Source organism: Rattus norvegicus, chromosome 10 (genome assembly GCF_036323735.1).
Source record: "Rattus norvegicus strain BN/NHsdMcwi chromosome 10, GRCr8, whole genome shotgun sequence".
Classification (NCBI taxonomy): Eukaryota; Metazoa; Chordata; class Mammalia; order Rodentia; family Muridae; genus Rattus; species Rattus norvegicus.
The window spans coordinates 11852530-11875960 of NC_086028.1; the positions used below are offsets into that span (position 1 = coordinate 11852530).

The 23431-nt window shown below is 41.7% G+C and overlaps 1 protein-coding gene across 5 annotated transcripts in view; it reads left to right on the plus strand.

Moving 5' to 3' along the window:
* The window catches only part of Crebbp (CREB binding protein), a 125960-nt gene that overhangs the window by 10223 nt on the left and 92306 nt on the right, over positions 1-23431 (plus strand). For all 5 annotated transcript variants that reach the window (XM_039086667.2, XM_039086668.2, XM_039086669.2 and 2 more), the window contains 1 exon segment: positions 21520-22229. In XM_039086667.2, the coding sequence (XP_038942595.1) occupies positions 21520-22229 (710 nt within the window).

The following is a 23431-nucleotide window of genomic DNA, read 5'->3' on the forward strand; positions in this document are numbered from 1 at the left end:
TTGTGCCAAGGAAGGAGATTGTAAAGAAATTAACTGTGTGTGTTTTTTATCCACGGATTCAAGGGTCTCAGGAGGGACTGGTCGCATGGTTACCCTTCAGAGCAAAGGCAGGTAAAGCAAAAGGAAGCTGGGAGGAGCCAGAGTGCATTCCCAGGCAAAGGTGGTACAATTTAAAACTGTACCAACGGGGTTGGGGATTTAGCTCAGTGGTAGAGCGCTTACCTAGCAAGCGCAAGGCCCTGGGTTCGGTCCCCAGCTCCGAAAAAAAGAAAAGAAAAAAAAAAACACAAAAAACTGCACCAACACCTTCTTTGCCTTTAGCTTGTAGAAAGCAACCTGTAGTCTTGGTAACAGCCTGGGTTTGGGGGTTCTCATGGGACTCCTTTGGTCAGCAAGTCAATTAGATATTACCTGTTCCTGGTACTGGAAACTTCATTTGGTGACTGTCTCCTTCATTATTTCATTTAGATAGTGTGTGCGTGTGTGCACGTGTGAGTGCCTGTGTGCGTGCCTGCCTGTCTCCCCCATTATTTCATTTAGATTGTGTGTGTGTGTGTGTGTGTGTGTGTGTGTGTGTGTGCCCCCATGTGCACCTACATCTTTTTTTTTTTTTTTGGCTCTTTTTTTTCGGAGCTGGGGACCGAACCCAGGGCCTTGTGCTTCCTAGGTAAGCGCTCTACCACTGAGCTAAATCCCCAGCCCCGCACCTACGTCTTTACTGTAGTAGGTTTCCATACTCTCAAATGTTCCTTAATTTTAGCTTTCTCTCCCCTTATTCTGTTCCTCGTTCCCTCCCTTTCCAGCCCTCCTCCCCATTCTTCCATAACCATTTATTCTATTTCCCTTTCCCAGGAAAATCTATTCCCCCCCCCCCCAGTCCCTTACTCCATACCTAACCTCTTTGGTTCTATGGATTGTAGTGTGGTTGTTATTGACCTAACACCTAATATGGTTATTATTGACTTAATGGCTAATATCCACATAGAAGCAAATACATACCATATTTGTCTTTTTGGGTTTGTATTACCGCACTCAGAATGAATTTTTCCTAGTTCCATCCATTTACTCGTAGACTTAATGCTTTTATTTTTAAATGGCAGAGTAATATTCTATTGTATAACTGTGCCACATTTTCTTTATGCAGTCATCTGTTGAGTGATATCTAGGTTGTTTCCAATTTCTGGCTGTTATGAATAAAGCAGTAATGAACATGGTTGAGCAAATGTCCTTGTGGTAGGATGAAACGTCTTTTGGGTATATGCCCAAGAGTGCTACAGCTGGATCCTGACGTAGATCACTTCGCAACTTCCTGAGGAATGAGGAACCACCTCACTGATTTCTGTAGTGGGTGTAAAATTCATACTTTCACCTGCAGTGGATGAGTGTTCCCCTTACTCCTCATCCTTGCCAGCATGAGCTGTCACTTGGGTTATTGATCTTAGCCATCCCGATAGGTGTAAAATGAAGTTTCAGTAGCTCTGATTTGAATTTCTCTGAAGACTATAGATGTTGAACATTTAAGTGCTTCTGAGCCATTGAAAATTCTTTTTAAATCTATACCTCATTTTTAAATTGGATTATTTGTTTTCCTGATACATATTTTTTTAGTTCTTCTGTGATATTAGACCTCTATTGGATGTGTAGTTGGTAGTTCTGTAGGCTGCCACTTTGTCTGGATGATCTTCTGCATGTGTTTTTGCCATGCAGAAGATTTTCAATTTTCTGAGGTCCTGTTTATTAATTGTTGGTTTTAGTGCTTGTGCTAACAGTGGTCTATTCAGAAAGTCTCTCCCGTGCCATTGAGTTCAAGGCGACTCCCTACTTTCTCTTCTATCAGGTTCAGAGTACCTGGTTTCATGTTGAGGTCTTTGATCCATTTGGAGTTTAATTTTGTGCAGGATGATAGATATGGAACTATGTGGATTTTTGTACATGCAGCCATCCAGTTTGTTAGAGATGCTGTCTTCTTTTCCAGTGTTTATTTCTGGCTTCTTTATAAAAAAGCAAGTGTCCATCGATCCGTATGTGGGTTAATGTCTGGACTTTGAATTTGATCCCATTGATCACACTTCCGGTTTGTGTCAGTGCTGTGCTGTTCCTGTTACTAAAGTGCTGTAGCACAATTTGAAGTTGGGGATGGCCCTCTCCTGACTGCTTCTTGGAACATATCTGTCAGACCTGCCTTGTCCTGTCATCTTGCTTTAACAGGGAACAGGATCATGCCTTCCTATTGGTCTCATGCTTATTAGCCTTAAAAGAAAAGCCCGTACTGCGATGCTGCAGTGTACCCTGCCCTGACAGTTGTGGGGCTTTGGCATCTTCTACTTCCCGAGAGGCCTCCATGGATGCTCCTCAGCTTGTAGATGAGCTTGGACCTTCTTGGATGGCTGTCCCAAGGTGCTTTACCCACAGAGAGAATGGGGTATGGAAGGCTTGGAAGTAAGCAAAGTGCCCTTGCCCTTTACCATTTCTACACAGTATAAAGGACTGTGGTGGTCCTAGAAAAACTAGTGGGGTCTTTTCTAGTTGCCTTAGACTATTTTTTAGTTCTGTGTCTAAAAGTTGAACTCCTATTAAAACTTACTGTTAAGAAATACTTGAATATTCTCTCTAGTGACATTTTCCTCTCTGTGTTTTGTTTCTTTTTTTTTTTGGAGCTGGGGACCGAACCCAGGACCTTGTGCTTGCTAGGCAAGCGCTCTACCACTGAGCCAAACCCCCAACCCCCTGTGTTTTGTTTCTATTGATCAAAAAGAATGTTTAGTTGAAGCATTGCTAAGATTAGTAAAACCTGACAATGAAAATCTTTCTTCTTCCTCCTCCTAAGTGTCCTATATGTTATGTTTGGGGATCTCTTAATTTGCCAATCTTTACCTGTGCCTTGTTTTTTATAATAATAATGTATACACAAAGTATTTCAATTAATGCTTTGAATCTAAATACAGAGAATGGTCTGCTTTATGGGGCTGTACAATTCTCTTGTAATATAAATTATTTTTAAAACAGAAAAGCTTCCCCTCTTAGTTCCCCTGAATAGTTTTGTATTTTTCTTTACTCCTATATGTGTTTACCTATTTGATTACCTTGTAGGTGTGTGTATGGGGGTGTGTGGATGCATGTGTGCCAAGACACTTGTGGAGGTCTGAGGACCTGTGGGAGGGAGTTTTTTCTTCCTCTGCTTCATGGTTCCATGGATTGAACTGGGGTCATCAGGTTTGGCTGCAGGGCCTTTACTTGCTGAGTCATTTGCCAGCCTCCCATTGCTAACTTTACAGTAGCATAGCCAATGAAACAGCAGAAAATGAGGATAACCTATGGAGAAGGCTAGGGTAACATTTAAATAAAATTTAATTGGTTTGGTATTTAGTTATGAGTTGAATGATGACACTCAGGAAGTATAGAAATCTATCAATAAAAGTAGGGTTTGCATTGATAGTTATGGACTATGAAAGCTTGACCCAGTTCTTTTGGATTAAAATATTTGGAGTATTTGTCACCTGATTAAAAGTAGAGCCTTCTAAGCATGACTCAGAGTTGAAGGAAATGTCAGAGCTTTTTATACTGAGAGCCAGACATGTGTACTTGGGAGGGAGCCCTGGCCTTGGCTCAGTAGACATGGAAGTTTTGCTCCCAGCTCAGCAGCTCTGTGACTGGGGCCAGAGGCTTCCCATGTTAGTGTTGGGGACAAAAGGGAGGAGACAGAGAGCTCTAAGAGGGAGCTTCTCCTTGCAGCATTCTGCTGTCATGTAGTTTGATTAGCTTTGTGTGTATTGGACTGTTGTGGAGCTTGGCGGAGAGCCAGTTGAGGTAGCTATTACTGTTTAATTAATTGGGAGCATAGTGGACATTCCTTACTCCTGGGACCAGTGAGGGTCAAAGTTATTGATACAGGGATGATGCCTTGACTCATACCTAAACCCATATTGCTTCTCACCAGGACAGTGTGAGAAGTTAGTTTTTCCCTGTTTTACTTTCCACATCATATGGGGTCTAGTGCAATTTCAGCTCCAGTCTGTAGAAAGAATGAATTGACAGCTAAGTTTGGAAATCCTACTAAACAAGCAATTGTGTGACTTACTTTACCCTACTTGATCTGTCCTTTATTTGGAAATTGAACTCTAATTAAGTGGAACTGGTTTCTAGTTACAGTTTTAGAGCAAAGGTTTGATATGGGTTAGGGCTTACAGAGTAAAAGGAAATCTGAGTGCAGAGAAATTGTAAGAATTGTCATTTATGGAAAGCAGCATTAGGAGACAGTGGCCCTGGGCTCCTTGTGCACTTGTCGATCAGGTGGCCTTTTGAGAAGAGTGCCAGTGCCCCCTTATTCATCTCTGCTTCACCCATGGACCTTGAGGGAGCATATCTAGCTCCGTAGCATTGTTGGGTTTCCTCCTCCTACAGACTCTGTGATGGGAAGTCCTTTCATTGGGAGTTATTCTTTTTCCATTCTCTTCTGTATTCGAGCTATGTTAATGTATGGCTCTTTACTAGCAAATGTTGTCCCACGGTGGACAAAGAATTTTCCTTTTAATTTGTGGGTGTCATTACAAATTAAGACTTGTAACCTAGTTAACAGCTAATACTGAAAATAGAACCAAAGGTAGAATCCTATACACTGATGATCAGGTGTTTGTAGAGCATTACCTGTACAGTTGACCTGTTCATGAAACCTCTTCAGGGACCATGGAGATGACAGGAAGTGAAGTCAAGTGAAGTCAGTCTTGTTCTCATGATGACCTTCTTATTAGTGCCTTAAGTGTGGAGAAAAGGATTGGGCATTGCCCTTGTTCAGATGATGTTGGTGATCTAGAGTCTAGGTCAGTGTTGGTTAGTAGGAGTTAAAGCCCACATGAACCATCAGGTACTCGAAATATAACAAGTCTGATATAAGAACTATTCAACTTTATTAAGTTATATATTTACTTTTATTTGTTTGAGACAGGGGTTTTAGTAACCTAGGCTTGCTTCAAACTGAGTAGCTGAGATTTGCCTTGAACTTCTAATTCTTTTGCCATCACCTCTTAAGTGCTACACTTTCAAGTGTAGGCCACCATGTCTGGCTAAATTTTAAAAACAATTAAGTAGGGGTTGGGGATTTAGCTCAGCGGTAGAGCGCTTGCCTAGCGATCTCGCAAAGCCCTGGGTTCGGTCCCCAGCTCCGAAAAAAAGAAAAAAGAAAACAAACAAACAAAAAAAACAAACAATTAAGTATGTGGCCTTGTGTAACCAGTGGCCATTGTTTTCAACAGTGTGGCTCTAAGCTCATCTGCTTCTTGTATTTGTCTAGAGTTATCTTTTTTTTTTTTTTTTTCCCTTTTTTTTCCTTTTCTTTTTTTTTTCGGAGCTGGGGACCGAACCCAGGGCCTTGCGCTTGCTAGGCAAGCGCTCTACCACTGAGCTAAATCCCCAACCCTGTCTAGAGTTATCTTTAAGATATTTATGACTTAAAGACAGAATCCTTTTAAAAATGGAAGATATTTTCAGAAATACTCAATGGCTTAGGTTAATTTTTCAGTGTTATTTACTGGGGCAATAGTTGTTTATACTATCGTGTGGGCCCTGGTTGATTGAGTGACAGGACAGGGCTAGACTCTGCTGTCATGGATGTACTCATGCTGGGAAAAGCAGATCGTGGACGTCTGTTGTTACAGCACTCACAGTGGGCACTGGGCTTGTGCAACACCGGATGGGGCAGAACTCTCTGAAGGGTCTTGTGGGCTGAGAGCTGAGGATGAAGAGATGGCAGTTGGCTCTTTTTTGAGCATAAGGAACAGCACAAATGTGAAGTACGAAAGTTTAGAGGTGTAAACTCTTCAACACTCTAATAATTTGCAAAAAAACCAGTTTTCTTGAGTTGTTTCCTGGGCCACCCTAAATCAGGAACCTTCAATAGCTGGTTTAAGCTCCACTATTTCATTCTTTTATCCAACAGATATTTTGGTGCTTATTGTGTTCATTTGTGAGGGGTGGAGATGGGCACTTGGCTGGGTCTGGGTCATGGTATAGCAGCTGAGGTCTTTTGTGTGGTGGAACTGAATTGGGTGGTGTGGCCAGCCAGCTCGCTCACCCATTTCCTGCAGTGCCTTTGCCACCTCTGCTTCCCCCAGAGGTTCATTGTATTACTTACGTGTACGCCTGTCTTGTCCTCCAGATCACAGTACAACAGCTGTTTTCCCCAGTGAGTAACTCTAGAAAGCTAACCTAAGTCGTGCATTTAAAAACTCATTTTAAAACCTTCTTTTCCTTTCTTGTTTGTTTTTGTTTTTCTTTTTTTCGGAGCTGGGGACCAAACCCAGGGCCTTGCGCTTGCTAGGCAAGTGCTCTACCACTGAGCTAAATCCCCAAACCCCCTTTCTTGTTTTTTGAGACAGTTTCCCTATGTAACCCTGACTGTCCTGGAACTCTCTTTGTAGACCAGGCTGGCCTAGAACTCAGAGGTTTGTCTGCCTCTACGTACCAAGTGCTGGGATTAAAGGCTTTTTCTCTCTCATTTAGAGCTGTAATGTGCACCCCTAAGCATGATACATGTGGGTTCTTTATACACTACCCTTGTACATGCTGATCCTATAGTAAACACACTTTACTGATGGATCTTAGAGGAATTGGAAGAATTAATATTGCAAGAGTAGGCCTCATTCTATCTTTCGTTTTCAGACTTCTTTTATCTTTAAAAAAGATGTTTGTAGGGGGTAGCCATCTCTTCAGCTTCCTTTTCCTTTAAAGGTTTATTTTACGTGTGTGTGTGTGTGTGTGTGTGTGTGTGTGTGTGTGTGTGTGTGTGCGCGCACACCTGAGGAGACAGAAGAGTGTCTCCTGGAGCTCAAGTTATAAGAGGTTGTGAGCTGCCTGATGATGGTGCTGGAAACTAAACTTGGGTCTCTGCAAGAGCTATCAGTACTGCTGACCCATCTCCTGACACTCTCTTCCCCAATCTGTTCTTAGTCTAACAGTGAGGTGTCGTCGTACTGGCTGGTTTTGTGTGTCAACTTGGGAGTTATCACAGAAAAAGGAGCCTCAGTTGTGGAAATGCCTTCATGAGACCCAGCTGTAAGGCATTTTCTCAACTAGTGATCGAAGCGGGAGGAGGACCCAGGTCATTGTGGGCGGTTGCTGTCCCTGGACTGGTGGTCTTGGGTTCTGTAAGAAAGCAAGCTGAGCAAGCCAGGGGAAGCAAGCCAGTAAGTAACATCCCTCCATGGCCTCTGCATCAGCTCCTGCTTCCTGACCTGCTTGAGTTCCAGTTCTGACTTCCTTTGTGATGAACAGCATGGAAATAAGCTGAATAAACCCTTTCCTCCCCAATTTGCTTCTTGGACATGTTGTTTGTGCAGGAATAGAAACCATGACTAAGACGAGTGTGTTTGTGCTATATGCTTAGATAAATAACAATAATTTTAGTGTTTGCATGGTTAATTTGGAAGAACCGAAGTTTTCATATCTCAGATATTAGGCTTGTACTTGTATTAAGGTGCATGCCATGTAGCCAGACCACACTCACATTCTATATACTCACATTCTATATATCATTTTTGGTTCCTAGAAAAGGTCTTTAGAACCTTTGGCTTATCTAGGTGATAGCTTAATAGCCTACACTAAGCGTAAACATCAGTTTTTTACGTGGTTATTTTGAGAATACTTATGTTAATCTCAGGTCTTTCAATTAATTAGAGATTATGAAACACTGAAACTAACCCAGAAGTCTGGTAGGAAAGGGGCCTTCTCTGAAGTATAGTTGAGCTCCCTGTTCTTCTAGGTGATCTGGAAAGGACTGGTTACAGAGAGGTGTGGATGATGCAGAAGGCAGGAGTTTGAAAGTCATTAAATAAAAGGTCAGAATGGAAAGCAAAGATGAAAATTAAGACTTTTTAGGGATAAAAGACTTATCATATGTGTACGGTTTTTTGTTTTTTGTTTTTTTTCCGGAGCTGGGGACTGAACCCAGGGCCTTGCGCTTGCTAGGCAAGCGCTCTACCACTGAGCCAAATTCCCAACCCCCATATGTGTACGGTTTAAGCAGTCTCTAGAAATGTTTTCAGGAAGTTGAACTAGGGATTTCTTTTTCTTTTTTGGTTCTTTTTTTCGGAGCTGGGGACTGAACCCAGGGCCTTGCGCTTCCTAGGCAAGCGCTCTACCACTGATCTAAATCCCCAACCCCAAACTAGGGATTTCTGAGGCCTTTTCTCTTTCATTTTATTTTTCTAAAAACTTTTTGAAATAAACCGAAACCAGGGTTTGAAATGTACTAAAGTAGTAGAGCACTGACCAAGCACCGGCAAGATGCTGAGCTTGGTGCACAGCACTGCAGACAGTAGCTGAAAGCATTAAAAAGAAAAGAAAGAAAGGCCACTTAAAAACGTAAGTGCAAATAAGAGCACTTGTTTGTTAGTTGATTGATTGGTTCATTGCTTGCATTCCAGTGGTTTGAGACCTTGTGAATGCCAGGAAATCTCTTACCTCTGTATTTCAAGACACCTTTCTTTAAGAAAAAAAAAAAATCTCCACATGGGTCTGCAGAGGTTCCTGTCAACAAGTTAAGTTTAATCCCTAGGACCTCCAGAGAAATAGAGAAACAAATTCTGTAAGTTGTCCTCTTTTTTTTTTTTTTTTAAAGATTTATTTATTATATATAAGTACACTGTCTTCAAACACACCAGAAGAGGGCGTCAGATCCCATTACAGATGGTTGTGAGCCACCATGTGGTTGCTGGGATTTGAACTCAGGACCTCTGGAAGAGCAGCCAGTGCTCTTAACCACTGAGCCATCTCTCCAGCCCAAGTTGTCCTCTTCTTACATATGTGCCTTTACACATGTGCCTGTATGCATATACACACATGCATTCACACACAAGTAAAAATCTAATAACAAGTTCATACTTTTGTATCGTTAGGAGAATCTATTAAATGTGGGACAGAGATAAGATGTGATTGTATTTTGCCAGTGGCTTTGGTTGTCACTTCCTTTGTTACACTCTGTCTTGATTTCAGGATGTGAGCAATATTTATGGTTCTGTATTTTAAATACAAAATGTTACATATAGATTGTCATCATATTTATTTAGAAAAAAATAGTTAATCCATCCTTCAAGTAATTTCCCCCACTTTTCATCATTTTAAGCCCACGTGAAAACAATATTTAAAGCTAATATTAAATCTCTTTCAGGTTTTATCTTCTTAGTAGCAAAGTCCAGCTGGAACTTGGAGCACCTGGAGCCATTGCATTTATTATGGGTGGTGAAGTTGGTTACTGGGCCTGAGCACCACTTTAAAAATACCAGTTTCCATAACTCCTTACACTAGTAGTTAATAAGGCTCAAGTCAGGAGTGAAGTCTTCCTCCCTTCCTCACCTCTTATCTCTCAGGTGACAGATGTGCCTGAATAGTTAGTGCCTGATTCCTTCCTTCTCCTCATCTTTTTGCTCCTGACCAAGGTAGTGTGTTCTGTACATGTGTTATTACGTGAAGAGGTATCAGATCATCTTCTAGTCTGGTGTTTTACTGGTTTTCGCTCCCACTGATGAATATTAGGTATTTCTATTTTTTTCTTTCACAAATAGTGCTTTAATGTACAGCCCTGTGAAGTTAAATGTGCAAATAAACAGGCAGATCAAAGATGTGATTATTAAGAGCCATTTTCAGGTTTCTTTTTAAATTAAATTTCATTTGTTTACTAATTTGTAAGTAAACATGGCAGGAACCATCTGTGGAGGTGAAAGGATAACTCTCAGAATTGGTTTCTCTCACCACATGTATCCTGGGGATTGAGCTCAGGTCCTTGGCCTTGGTGGAAGGTATCTTTACCCATTGAGCTGTCTTAAGCCTGCTCACTCTGCCTGTCTGTCTGTCCGTCCGTCCAGTAGCAGTCAGAGACGAGCTTGTAGAAGTCAGTTCTCTTCTTCTACCATGCGGGGTCCTAGGCATTAAACTTAGGTTGTCAGGCATGGCAACAAGTGCCTTTAACTGCTAAACTATCTCACTGACCTGCATTTGTAATTAAAACTATTGGGTGTGTTTGTGTGTGTTGACTGCCATGGCACATGTGGAAGTCAGAGGACAACTTTAGAATTTGTTCTCTCTTTTCCACTCATGTGGATTTGGGGAGTTGAACTCAGGTTGTCAGACTTGTGTGACAAGCACCTTTACCACCTAGCTAGTTTGCTGTTTCTCTAATTTTGACTTAATCAGATTGTCCTCCAAAAGCATGTAAGTAGATGAAATCTTGAAGCCTTGAAAAACAGCACATATATGTTCGGTGTAAACATCTCTAAGTGGTCCATTTATATTTGTTGACACAGTTTAGTAATTAATATAATTGTTCATTTTAGTTTTTAGACATGGTTTTAATATTTAGTTCAGGCTGTCTTTGAACTTTTGGAGATCCTCCTTCTTCAGCCTTTCATGCTGAGGTATTATAGACATCAGCCAACAGTGCACAGGGCTCAGTGCTCAGTTACTTCAGCTGACACTTCTCTGTCCTTTGTGCCTCTTCATTTTTATGAGGGGGGAAATTTTTTGAGACACAGACTGATCTGGAGTTTGCAGCAGCTCTCCTGCCTTAGCCTCTCAGGTGCTGGGATTACAACCCAAGACTCTACGCTCAATATTAGTTTCTTCTGTATTTACTCACTTATTATTGCTGGTATTGTAGTGTTGGGGATTGAACCCAAGGCCTTTCACATACTAGACAAAGGCTTTCTATATCACAGAGACATCCCTGTGTTTAATGGATTATTTTTGTACTTAATGAATTGATTTCCTGTTTTGGACACTCAATAGCCTATGTATACTTTTATTTTGTGATATGTAACTTTGTTTAACATCCAGGATATGTTCTTTGTCCTTTTCAACTGATTTGATGTTGCTACCTGCTTGTTTTGTAACTCACAGCTATTGGCCTAAAGATTTGGCCTACTGATCTCTGCTTGCTTAAGTGGCTGTTAGACAGTTAGCCAGGCACACATCTGGATCTAAATGTTTACTTGTGAGGGGGTACAGTTGTAGCCCCCATTCCTCTTCTTCCAGGACTGTTCTTGACAAGATTGTCCCCTCTCCCCAGCAATGGTTGAGTTGTAGCTTGAGCAGGCACCTGGTTGTATTATTTCCTGGGGTCTGAGCCCCTTTCAGCCATGCTGGCAGAAAATAACCCTTTCTTCCTATCTTAGTTCCAGACAATCCAGGTAACTATTAGGGCCTTCTGAGTCATCTTGTAGAACTGGTGACCTGCTGCTGTGACAGCTGCCTCCTGTACCATCCTTGTGTTTATGAAGGTTCTTCTCTATTCCTCAGGGCTCAGGGAGGTAGTGAACACACTACATTGAAACAAACTTTAGCTGTTTTAGTAGTCTGAATGGCATTTCCATATGACTGTCTACAGAATTAACATAGGAGGATGATAGTTTCTAGGACTTGATGGTTTAGGACATAACTAAAAACATTCAGATCAGTTGGGTTAAGTTTTGATTTGTTTTGTGACAAGGTCCTGTTAAGTATCCCAGCTTGGCCTTGAGCTGAAGATTCTCTTGCCTCTATCTCCTTAAAAACTTGCATTGTGGGCTTGTGTTACCATTCCTTGCTTGTCGTGGAGTCTTAAAGTGGAAAGTTAAACAGTGTTCAGTGAAACATGTTTTCTAGTACCCTAGTGGTCATGACATGCATCTGAAAAGAAACAAAATGCTCACATTTGATAATAATCATATAAAATAGATTTTATCTCTTCCAAGTCAAATAATTCTTAAAAATTGTATCAAATATGTTTTTCTTTATATTTGTTTTGAGACAGGGTCTTACTCTCTAACCCTGCTACCTTGGGCTTTCTGTGTAATACTGACTGGCCTTAGCCTTGTTGACAAGCCCCAGCTGGGAAGCTGGGGTTTTAGGTATTAATCACTATTCTGACTTGACAGTGGATTAAAAAGTTGTTTTTTTACATTATTTATCTATTTAGAGTGTGTGTGTGTGTGTGTGTGTGTGTGTACACCATGTAGGTTCTGCGAAGCACATTTAGTTTGTCAGACTTGGCAGGAAAACCATTTTTTCCCAATGAGCCATTTTTGCCAACCTGATAAAGTACATTTTTAAAATTAGTAAAATTAGCTATTTCCTCTGTGATGTACATGACACTTTGTAAGGTTCTGTGTTTTATTCAGTGATTTCAGTGAATCACCTTGCTTGGTTTCCTTCTGTTCGCTTGCAGTAGTATAGTATGTGTGATATACTTGGAGAACTTTTGAAGTGGCTTGTCACCTTAAAGTGCCTCCGGATAGAGTCCTCTGTAACACGCCTTATCAAGCACTGACATAAACCTGGCAAGTCATTTCTGCAAAGAGGGACTGTCCAGGGCAGGTGTCTTGTTCTCCACTTTAGGGAGGGATAGAGAAGGAAGTCACTGTCGACCACAGTGGAGCCTGTCTCTAACAGATTTGTTATTCTGAGGAGAGATGAAACTTTTCACACAGATCACTATTAAAATGAAAAACTGGGCATGATGGTACATGCCTTTAATACTAGCACTTGGGAAGCAGGGATAAGAATGTGTGTGTTTGAGGACAGCCCTGTCTACATAGTGAGTTCCAGGATATTCTGAGAACCTGCCTCAATAAAACAAAACCCCCAACTAATAAAGTAAACAAACAACAACCAACCAAACAAGTCAGAATGAATTAAAACATTAGTATTCTGTAGTAATTATATGGTATCATGTCTGTATATAAAAGCCTGAATTACAGAAGGTTTTAGAGAGATTTGCTTTAATTATTTCCTAACAGTCACTGAGGAAAAAAAGTTGAGTGTCTTTTGGAAACTTATATAATTACACAGATAAACTTATACTGGCATAGCTGCTAATAAAGCTGCCCTGCCCCCCACTCCGTCCCCATCATTGGAGAGCAATTGCATTATATATTTGTATAATTACGAGGATGTCCAAGGCTAAATAAGCCACAAGTCATTCAGGCTGAGAATATTATCAGGGCTGAACTATAGAGAATGTAGTAGTCCTTGGCCCTGTTCTGGACAGGTGTGAGTGCTGGGACCTTGACAGTTGAGCTCAGTAATAACTGATGTTTATTGATCTCATACTACATGCTAGGCTCAATGTACTCAGTTTATTATTGAGTTCCTGCATCTCGCCTCCTGTGGACAGCTTGCCTGTGTACTCTGATCTTGCCAAGGAAAGCTTGCCCTGATCAGGTCAGGGAGACAGCAGTGGTAATGATTGTCATTTGAACCCATATCCACTGTACCAGACAGCCCTTCCCATTTGTGTATAAAAAGTAATATTTTGATAAATACATTGAGAAAGTACAGGGTGGTCCTCATGAGAGTATCTACCCAGCTGTCTTTAAATGTGTACTTTCTAGTATGTCTTATCCCAAGTCTTTTGACAAAAAAATGTTTTAACGTAATCCAACTGTGGTGGCGCGTGCTTTTAATCCTAGCCCCGAGGAGGCAGAGGCAGGATATCTCTGAGTTTGAGGCCAACTTAGCCATCGTAGTCAGGGCAGCCAGAGTTACACAGTAAGACACCGTCTTAGCCATCGTAGTCAGGGCGGCCAGAGTTACACAGTGAGACACCGTCGCAAAAAAGCAGAAACCCAACAAACTACCCCAAATGCAAAAATTAACAAAGTCATATTTTATCATATAGCATTAAAGATTTATACACTGTGTGTGTGTGCGTGTGCGTGCGCCCGCGCCCACGTGTGTGTGCTGGACTGGCTTAATTGAGCTAATAGATAGGCATTATCTCATATTGTACCCAGGAGTGATTTGGGAATTTCTTTTTAGTTTTCCAAGGAGGTGGAGGTGTAGTAGAAGTGTTCAGCTTTTAAAAGATTTGAGAAGAACATCGAGTAGTCAAGTTATAGTACAAGTGAATGTCAAAAGAGACATAGACCTAGAACTAGAGAGATGGCTCAGCGGTTAAGAACACTGAGTGCTCTTCCAGAGGTCCTGAGTTCAATTCCCAGCAACCACATGGTGGCTCACAACCATCTGTAATGGGATCTGATGCCCTCTTCTGGTGTGTCTGAAGACAGCTACAGTGTACTTATATATAATAAATAAATAAATCTTTTAGAAAAAAAAAGAAAGCCTAGAAGATTCTGAAAAATGAAAGAAAGCAGATATATTTCACAGATACTAGAAAGAAATAAAGAATGGGTGGGGAGACAAAATACTCCCAAGAAGGGGCTTCAGTCCTGGAATTAGGGAAATACAAGACAGTCTTGGGCTGGAGAGATAGTTCAACAGTTAGGAACCTTTGCTGCTTTTGTAGAGGGTCACAGTTTCATTCCCAGCATTCACATTGGTTGGCTTACAACAAGGGACACGCAGCTCAGCTCTAGGGGATCCAGTGCCCCCCTTTGACACCTCCAGGCACATGGACTTGTGTGTATATACCTCTTCTCTTCACATATGCATAATTAGAATGGATTTTAAAAAAAGCATCTATTTCTCTACCATTTCTTCCTTTATGGCTGGCCTTTGTGTCAGCCTCAGGATCTGACTCATGGACACTGAGGTATAGCCATAGAATGAAGGATTCTAGGACACCAAAGCCCCTCTGAAACATAGTGGAAAGGGAGAGAGTCAAACATGTAACACTCCAAGAGAATTTATGACTTTTTGTTTTGTTTTAGAATGTCGTGTATTAAGTAACTGCTTTATGACTTTTTCTAGATAAGAACTTGCTAAAATTGGCTTTGTATAATTGATATCGTGTGATGTTTATTGAGTGCCTAATACAAACATTTTATGCCAAGGCACTGGGTTGACAATGGTGATCTATAACATGTCAGTGCTTTCACTGAGTTCAGCAGTGAAGTATGTCTGTAGAGTGTAAGCGCTCATTGGCCAGCAGAGGGTATGAAAGGTCGCTTGTCGTCATGCTTTGATACAAATGTCAGTTCTGTCAGTTCAGACATGTAATTGCCTCCAAATGTAATGCAGAAAAAAGAAAACAAGAGGTTTGAAGACAGTACTGTATTTTTGTAGTGTTTGTCTATGTGTGTATGTTGCATATGCGTTTGTACATGGGTGTGACGGTCCGAGGTCACCTTCAGGTATTATGCCTCTGGAGTTCTGTTCTCCTCCTAAAACGGTCTTACTTGAGGCCCACTAATTAGGCTGGCTGGGTGGCTAGTGAGCGTCAGATGGGCCTGTGCTTCCTCCCAGGGCTAGGATGAATAACACTGTAGTTCTATTTTTTTGCTTGCTTGTTTTGTTTTTTTTTTTTTTTTTCCTTGAGTGTTAGGGTTTGAACTCTGGTTTTGCACTTCACCAACTGAACTATCTCCCAAGCCCCTGTTTGTACTGATTATTTGATTTTATATTTTGAATTTTGAGACAGTGTCTCATGTAGCATTAGCTGGTATTGAACTCATGATTTTCCTCTCTTCACCTTCCAAGTCTGGGATTATGTATGCTATGCTAGACAAGAAAAGAGGGAATTTTAGAAAACCCACAGAAGGTGTAATTTGATGGCTGGTATAGATTTGTGACTGCTGTCAGATATTACTGATTGCATACATTGATTCACCCACTTACCTGGTTTTTGTTGATTGGGGTTCTGAGAATTTAACCCAGGACCTTGAATATGCTAGACAAGTGTTCTGCCGTTGAGCTGTATCTTTCTCCCATTTTATTTTATTATTTTAATTTGATTTATTTATTTATTTACTTATATATTTATTTTTGGTAAATTGCCAAAGCCTTGAGCTTTCGATTCTGTCTCAGCCCCCTGAATAACTTGGATTACAGTTGTGTGTTTCTACACTTGGGTCTTCTTAAGGACAGTCTCACTGCATTCGTATCCTCTGGATTCTGCCTTCTAAGTGGCTAAGACTATAGTCACAGACCTTCGTGCTTGACCAATCCTCATGGTTGGTTCTGTGAAATGAGCAGTTTTCTTAGTATCCAGCAGTAGTTTGTGTGTGTTCACTGTTAAATTTGAGATACTGATGTTTCTGTCTTGGTCTTTTTCTCTTCCTTTACTCCTTCTCCCCTTCCCTCCTACTTATCTTCTTCTCCCCTTCTCCTTACCCTTCTCTCTCCTCTCCCTACTTCCCCTCTCCTTTCCCCTGCCTCTTATATTTCTTCTTCCTCTTGAGCCAGCAATAGGTTTGTTTTGGCTTTTCTATACAGAATCTTGCTCTGTAGCCCACGCTGGTCTATAACTTGCAAACCGGTATCAGCCTTGTCAGTGCTGGGATTATAGATGAGTACTCACCTCTTCCGGCTCATAGCTTAGGCAGGGAAGGAACCATTTGGAGTGTTCTGAAGTGATCGGTACCTGAAGGTCTACAGACTTGAGTTGGGTTTCTGAGCTAGTGTCCTTTGTTTCTTTTACTTGGCTGTTGTTTTCTTTCCTAAGTCCTCATACTGTTCTCTTCCCACATATGTACCTCCTTAGCTTCAGTGGTTCAGTAGCAATGGGGAATCACAGCTCATTTTCTAGTGTATCAGCTCATTTAAAGGGATGGACTTCAGCCTCAGCATTGGGAACATACCTGTCTCTAACCATGAAGTATGACAGGAGATGTTGGTATTTGATGTGTGACCTTAGCTTCTGCTCAAAGAAAAGGGCCTGGAAGGAGGGTGTCCCTTTATCTCTGCAGCTTTGCATTCTCCCAGGGCTTTGGGATTGGAAATGGTAGCTCTGAGCTGATACTTCAGATGGGGTTGATTGCTGTCCCTCAGCTCACTGTTAGACACTGTGGTGTGAGAGCCTTTGTCACACAGCTGTGTACTGGCTCTTCCCTTTCACCTGCTTTTGATTTTTTTTTTTTTAAGAGTAGAGTATAGGGAAAAGTGGTGAGAAGGATGATAGTTTGCAGACCATCTGCCATCTGTCTTTTAAAAGAGCCACACCCTGAGCCTGTTGCTGTGTCTCTTGCCTCTAGTCCCAGCATATGGGAGGCTGAGGCAGGCAGATCTCTGAGTTAAGTCAGCCTAGTCTACTTTGCGAGTTCTAAGCCAGTCAGGAGTACATGTGAGAAGCTGTCTTAAAACAAAACCAAACAACAACAATAAGAACAATAAAAAACAAAACCAAACCCCAGAGCTACACGCTTAGGGCATTTGGTTGTACACACGTTCATGTTTGAACTGGTGGGGGAGGGTGCAGCAGTTGTTCAACTAAACAGCTGTTATGTCTGCATTGAAGATGGAGGAAACAGGATGGTGGTGCACCCCTTTAATCCCAGCATTTAGGAGGCAGAGGCAGGTGGATCTCTGAGTTTCGGGCCAGCCTGGTCTACAGAGTGAGTTCCAGGACAGTCAGGGCTACACAGAGAAGAGTGATCAATAAAGACAAAATGGTAACAGGCTAATAAAAACTGAAACCAAAGTTATTATCAGGTAAAAGGTCATTCGCAATAATAAAGTGTTTGTGTATTTGTTAAGTAGCAAAATACTATGTCTGATTGTTGAGTGGTAAAGTGTAATTAAGTAGTAAAGGTAAAAAATTGTCAGAGTGAATTTGTGCTTAAGGTTTTTTTTTTTTTTTTTTAAATTGGGCTTGACTATGTAGCCCTGGCTGTTTTGGAACTCACAGAGATCCTCTGCCCCTGCTTCCCCCTGGATGTGGGACATTAAAGGTGTGTATCACCATACCTCTTTATCTTCAGGGGATTATAAATTAACCCCTATCTGTGGCACAGGATTTTCTAGTCCACCTTTTGTCATTTTGTAACTTCTCCATGTGATTGTCTCTTCTTTGTAGATGAGGGTACTAGATTGAAGAAAAGAAATAGTTTGCACCAAGGATATATGGCCAAGTGTTAACACAATACTTAAGTAGGGACCTGAACTCCTGGGTTCAGCTTTTCCATTGCTCTCTATCAAACAGGGGTCCTGACATGGCCTTTACGAACTTACCTGAACGTTTCTTTTGGCTTTATTTCCTGTTCTTTGCCTTCATCTCCCTCTTCTGGGGAAAGTGTTTGAGATGCTTACAAGAGTCCATAGGGGTTGGGGATTTAGCTCAGTGGTAGGTAAGCGCAAGGTTCGGTCCCCAGCTCCGGAAAAAAAAAAAAGAAAAAAAGAAAAAAAAAAGAGTCCATAGAAAATTCATAGGTTGAATATTTGAATTGTGTTTGCTGATTCACAGTGCCTGACATAGTCTCCTCATCCCAGGCAGATCAGAAGGAAACCTGATTTTGCCATAATAAGACTCAACTGGTTTGGATGAAGTTCCATTTTCTTGGTAAAGGATTGAGGAGAACTACATTGAAAAGGGGAGATTAAAGAAGTGCTGGCTGGGGCTGGAGTCTGGAGTCTAGTGCTGATTAGTTAGGAGAGTCTTCTGGGTTGTCTGCACTTCCAGGATCAGATTCCCATCTTGAAATTAACCAAGAAGAGGCACCCTGTATGAAGGAATTTCTGCAAAGCAATTGCCTGGAAAGGTAGCTCAGTTAAGAAGAGGTATTGCTGGGCTGGAGAGATGGCTCAGTGATTAAGAGCACTGACTGCTCTTCCAGAGGTCCTGAGTTCAATTCCCAGCAACCACATGGTGGCTCACAACCATCTGTAATGGGATCTGATGCCCTCTTCTGGTGTCTGAGGACAGCTACAGTGTACTTATATATAAGAAATAAATCTTTTTTTTTTTTAAAAAAAAATTGGGTACTGCTATTAGCAGTGGTGGCATACACCTTTAATCCCAGCACCCAAGAGGCAGAGGCATGCAGACTGCTTGAGTTTGAGGACAGCCAGGGCCACACAGTGAAACCCTGTCTTAAAAAGCCAACCCCACCTCCCAACCCCCAGCCCCCAAAAAAGGTATGCTCTTGCAGAAGAGTTTGGTTCCAAACATCCATGTTATGTGGCTTACTCTAGCTCTCCTCTTGTCCCCCTTGGCACTGTACCAATCTATTCCTCCCTTGCTACATGCACATAATTATAAATTAAGCTTTAAAAAAAAACCCACTAAATAGAGAATAAATATGAACCTGGGTGTGCATGTGTGTGAGAGAAAGGTTGTAGAATGGGGAAGCAAAGTCTGGAAGACAACACATAAAATATTATATATAGTAGAAAGGGCTTATTGTGAATTTGACGAATGTACTGTGACTATGTTTAAAAAGATGTTCTTAGATGACATACTAAAGTCCTTAGAAAAGGACTTTGTGTTCACAGTTAGTTTGTGGTACTGCAGAACCCATTTGCTGTGTGTGTTCTTCTGCATTAGTACCTCCTTTAGTATAATCAGGTGGCTTGCCAGGCCAGTAAGTGCAGAGAATAGGGGTTAAAAAGGGACTTGGCACTTCTGCAGGGAACGCCTAAAGAAAGTGTGCACAGTTGTGGTTTGTATCTGATCTGTGTGGAGCTGGAGTTATGGTTTTCGGCCAAGAGAGGATACAGAAGGATTACTGATCTACATGGCATCTCTAGCTTGTGTTAATGGCTGAAAAATAGTGTGTATTCTGAGGTGCTGGCTAAAACAGCTGAATTAAAAGTTCAAATAAGGGGTTGGGGATTTAGCTCAGCGCTTACCTAGCAAGCGCAAGGCCCTGGGTTTGGTCCCCAGCTCCGGAAAAAAAAAAAAAAAAAAAAAAAAAGAAAACAAAAAAGTTCAGGTAAATGGTTTTAACTTTACAAAGTGTATTTTTACATAAAACAAGATATTTGAAGATAAGTTCCAGGGATAGGTAGTTCAACATTTCAGACTTTACCAATTCAGTTGTTAAAAATACTTTGGCTGAGCAGTGGTGGCACACTGCTTTAATCCTAGCACTTGAGAGGCAGAGGCAGGTAGGCCTACACAGAGAAACCCTGTCTTGGAAAAAAAAAACAAACTAAACCAAAAACAGGAGCACTGCCCCCCCCATACTCCCTCTCCCTCTCCCCTTCTCCCTTCCTTCCTCCTCCTCCTCCTGTTCCTCCCCCTCTTCCTCTTCCCCTTGTCCCTCCTCCTTTTTTCTGAGACAGTTTCTCTGTGTGACCCTAGCTATCCTGGAACCCACTCTGTAGACCAGGCTGGCCTCAAACTCAGAGATTCACCTGCCTCTGCTTCTTCAGTGCTGGGTTGATGAAAGGTGTGAGCTACCACGGCCAGACTGTAAAAACTAATTCTTCTTAGGTTTATATTACTGATAGACCTCAGTGATATTCATTCATTAATTCATCTAGTACTCCTGGCACCCCTCCTTGTGTAGGGGTCATTATTGCTCTGTTTCCCAGATGAGGAGAGTGAGATACAGAAAGGCTGGCGGAGTTAGGTACCCAAACTGTACAGCTAGCGTGGGGACCTAGAGTAGAGTTGGGGTTCTGGTATATCATCCGCATTCATTAGGTTGAATTGCTATTACTGCTGTTTTTTCAATTTCTTTTTTCCTTCCTGTTACAGATAACATTGTGGTGGGTGTAGTGTGCACACTTCATTCTTTGCATTTGCCTAAACAGGCAGCTAGCTGAGGAGCACACTGGAGGTTGGGGAATGAAGGAATAGAAGTGATGTACGCAAGACTATGCTGTAGAGGAGGGTTACTCTGAAAGGAGGCAGAAAATGGAAATTGCTTAAATTTTGTTTGCTGACCAAGAAGACTGATGTGTTTACGGTGTTGTCTTCCTTTAGGATGGTTACCTGCTTATATGCCTTGCCCATTTCTACAGGGAGTCACTGGTCATTCCCTATGGCATGTCTCATGTAGTGCAAAGAGCTTGAAGGTTTACTATGTCTTAACCACGTTTTAGTGTCTGTATTTTTTACATGTATCTTGAACCCTTCGAAAACCACTAATGCCATTTTCTAGTATGTTAAAAAAAAGTTTGACTTTCAAATATGTAATTACATAGGTTGAGTTTAATTTCTCCTCATTTGCTGTTCATAGAACTCCATGCTTAATTACTTTTTTGCATGCCTACTTTTTTTTTTTTTTTTTTTTTTTGAGATTCGACCTCATGTAGCTCCAGATGGCTTTGAACTCTATGTTCATAGTTACCAAGCTTGGCTTTGAACTTCTGATTGTCCCATCTTCAGTGCCCTGTGCTGGGATTACGTGTGTGTACCACCATACCTGACTTCATATTTGCATTCTTCTTTTTTAAATACTTGTATTCTTAAAAGCATCTTAATTTAGTGAATTTTTTAAACACTCATTAGTATACTTTTTTTTTTTCCCCCTCGGAGCTGAGGATCGAACCCAGGGCCTTGCACTTGCTAGGCAAGTGCGCTATCAGTGAGCTAAATCCCCAACCCTCATTAGTATACTTTATTTTGTGCATCTGTATTTTTCCTCTCGCCATATTATTTAATTACTGTTTTAGGATATGATTTTTTTCAAAAAGGAATTGGCTCTTTCCTCATTATTGTTTAATATTTCCTTTTTCTGAATTTGAAAAAATATTTTTCCTTTTTTATCTCCCCAAATAAATGTTTCATTATTGGGTTGACATTACTTTTAAGACATGCTAGTAGTCTGTGTGAAATGTTCTATTAGGTTAAGATTATAATACATGACAGTTGGAGAACTGTTAACATTTTTTTTTAGATTCTCATTTCCATTTCTGCTTGATTTCTAGATTTTGGATCATTGTTTGACTTGGAAAATGATCTTCCTGATGAGCTGATCCCCAATGGAGAATTAAGCCTTTTAAACAGTGGGAACCTTGTTCCAGATGCTGCGTCCAAACATAAACAACTGTCAGAGCTTCTTAGAGGAGGCAGCGGCTCTAGCATCACCCCCGGGATAGGCAATGTGAGTGCCAGCAGCCCTGTGCAGCAGGGCCTTGGTGGCCAGGCTCAGGGGCAGCCGAACAGTACAAGCATGGCCAGTTTAGGTGCCATGGGCAAGAGCCCTCTGAACCCAGGAGACTCATCAACACCCAGCCTGCCCAAACAGGCAGCCAGCACCTCTGGGCCCACTCCCCCTGCCTCCCAAGCACTGAATCCGCAAGCACAAAAGCAAGTGGGGCTGGTGACCAGTAGTCCTGCCACATCACAGACTGGACCTGGGATCTGCATGAATGCTAACTTCAACCAGACCCACCCAGGCCTTCTCAATAGTAACTCTGGCCATAGCTTAATGAATCAGGCTCAACAAGGGCAAGCTCAAGTCATGAATGGATCTCTTGGGGCTGCTGGAAGAGGAAGGGGAGCTGGAATGCCCTACCCTGCTCCAGCCATGCAGGGGGCCACAAGCAGTGTGCTGGCTGAGACTTTGACACAGGTTTCTCCACAAATGGCTGGCCATGCTGGACTGAATACGGCACAGGCAGGAGGCATGACCAAGGTGAGTGAGCTGAAGTGCTTGAATGTGTCTTGAATGGTGATGGGCATGTACTTTCAAATAGCATGGAGACATGGGGCTCTGGGACTCCTTTTTATTCCTTCTCTTGAGAGTTTCACATGTCCATGAAAGAAACGGGTTGTTGTTGTTGTTTTGTTTTGTTTTGTTTTGTTTTGTTTTGTTTTTAAAGTACCTTTCAGATAAATCTCTACCTCTTATCTTTAAGAAAAAAAATTTTTCTTGTTGGGGTGGTGGTGGGAATTTGCTTTGAAGTCTCATGAAGCCTAGGTTGTCATCAACTTACAGTCCTTCTGCTGTAGCCGCCTAAGTGCTCAGATTACAGGCATAGCCAGGTTTACTTCTGGAGAAAGGAGATCTAGAGATGGCATCACACTGTCAAAGCCCAGTTTCTGCTGAGAACTAGCTTTTCAATGCATCAGGGGATCTGGTAAAGAATGCTTCTTTACTCGGCCTCCTGTCTGCTCTTTTCTTAGTATTACTTGGGAATATGTTTACTGTCACAGTCTCCGTTCTATTCACACAGAAGCTATGTTTCGAGATGGTCAGCCTCTTGCCACTGTTGACAGTGGAAAGAGGGATTTGTAGACTCTTGTGTCCCAGTGAAAACATCAGAACAATGGTTCTCAAAGTGGGGTCCTTGGACCAGCAGTACCAGATTCATCTGGGAGCTTGTTGGAGAAGTAGACTGTCTCCACTGGCTGGCACACTAAAGTTGCCTCGTACTCTGGGACTCCAGGTAGTTCCAGGGCCCTTCTATATGGTCTGGACCTCATGTAGAGAAAGGCCTGGGGTGGAGTTTACAGAGACCAGCCTTCCAACTGTGTACAACAGGGTCTGAACTTGGAGAAGAGGGAACAGCAGTATCAAGAAAACTGTGAAGTAGCTTTAAAAAAAAGATGGAGATTGAAGAGATAAGGGTACAGAGAAGGAAACACAGGCTGATTGCCATTCAAGCCCAAACCTTATAGAGGCTTTGTGACCCAAGGTTTCTGAATGACAGCCACAGGGTACACCTACTTTGTGCAGTTCAACAAATTCCAGGTAGGACTGTTCTGTGGATTTGATTATTCCTGCAGAAGGGAAAGGGAGAGATTATTAAAATACAATTTCCTGGAGGGTTGAGGAGAGCATGGTGAACTGGGATAAAGTCTTGAGACTACCATAGATAAGAGGTTTTTTTTTTT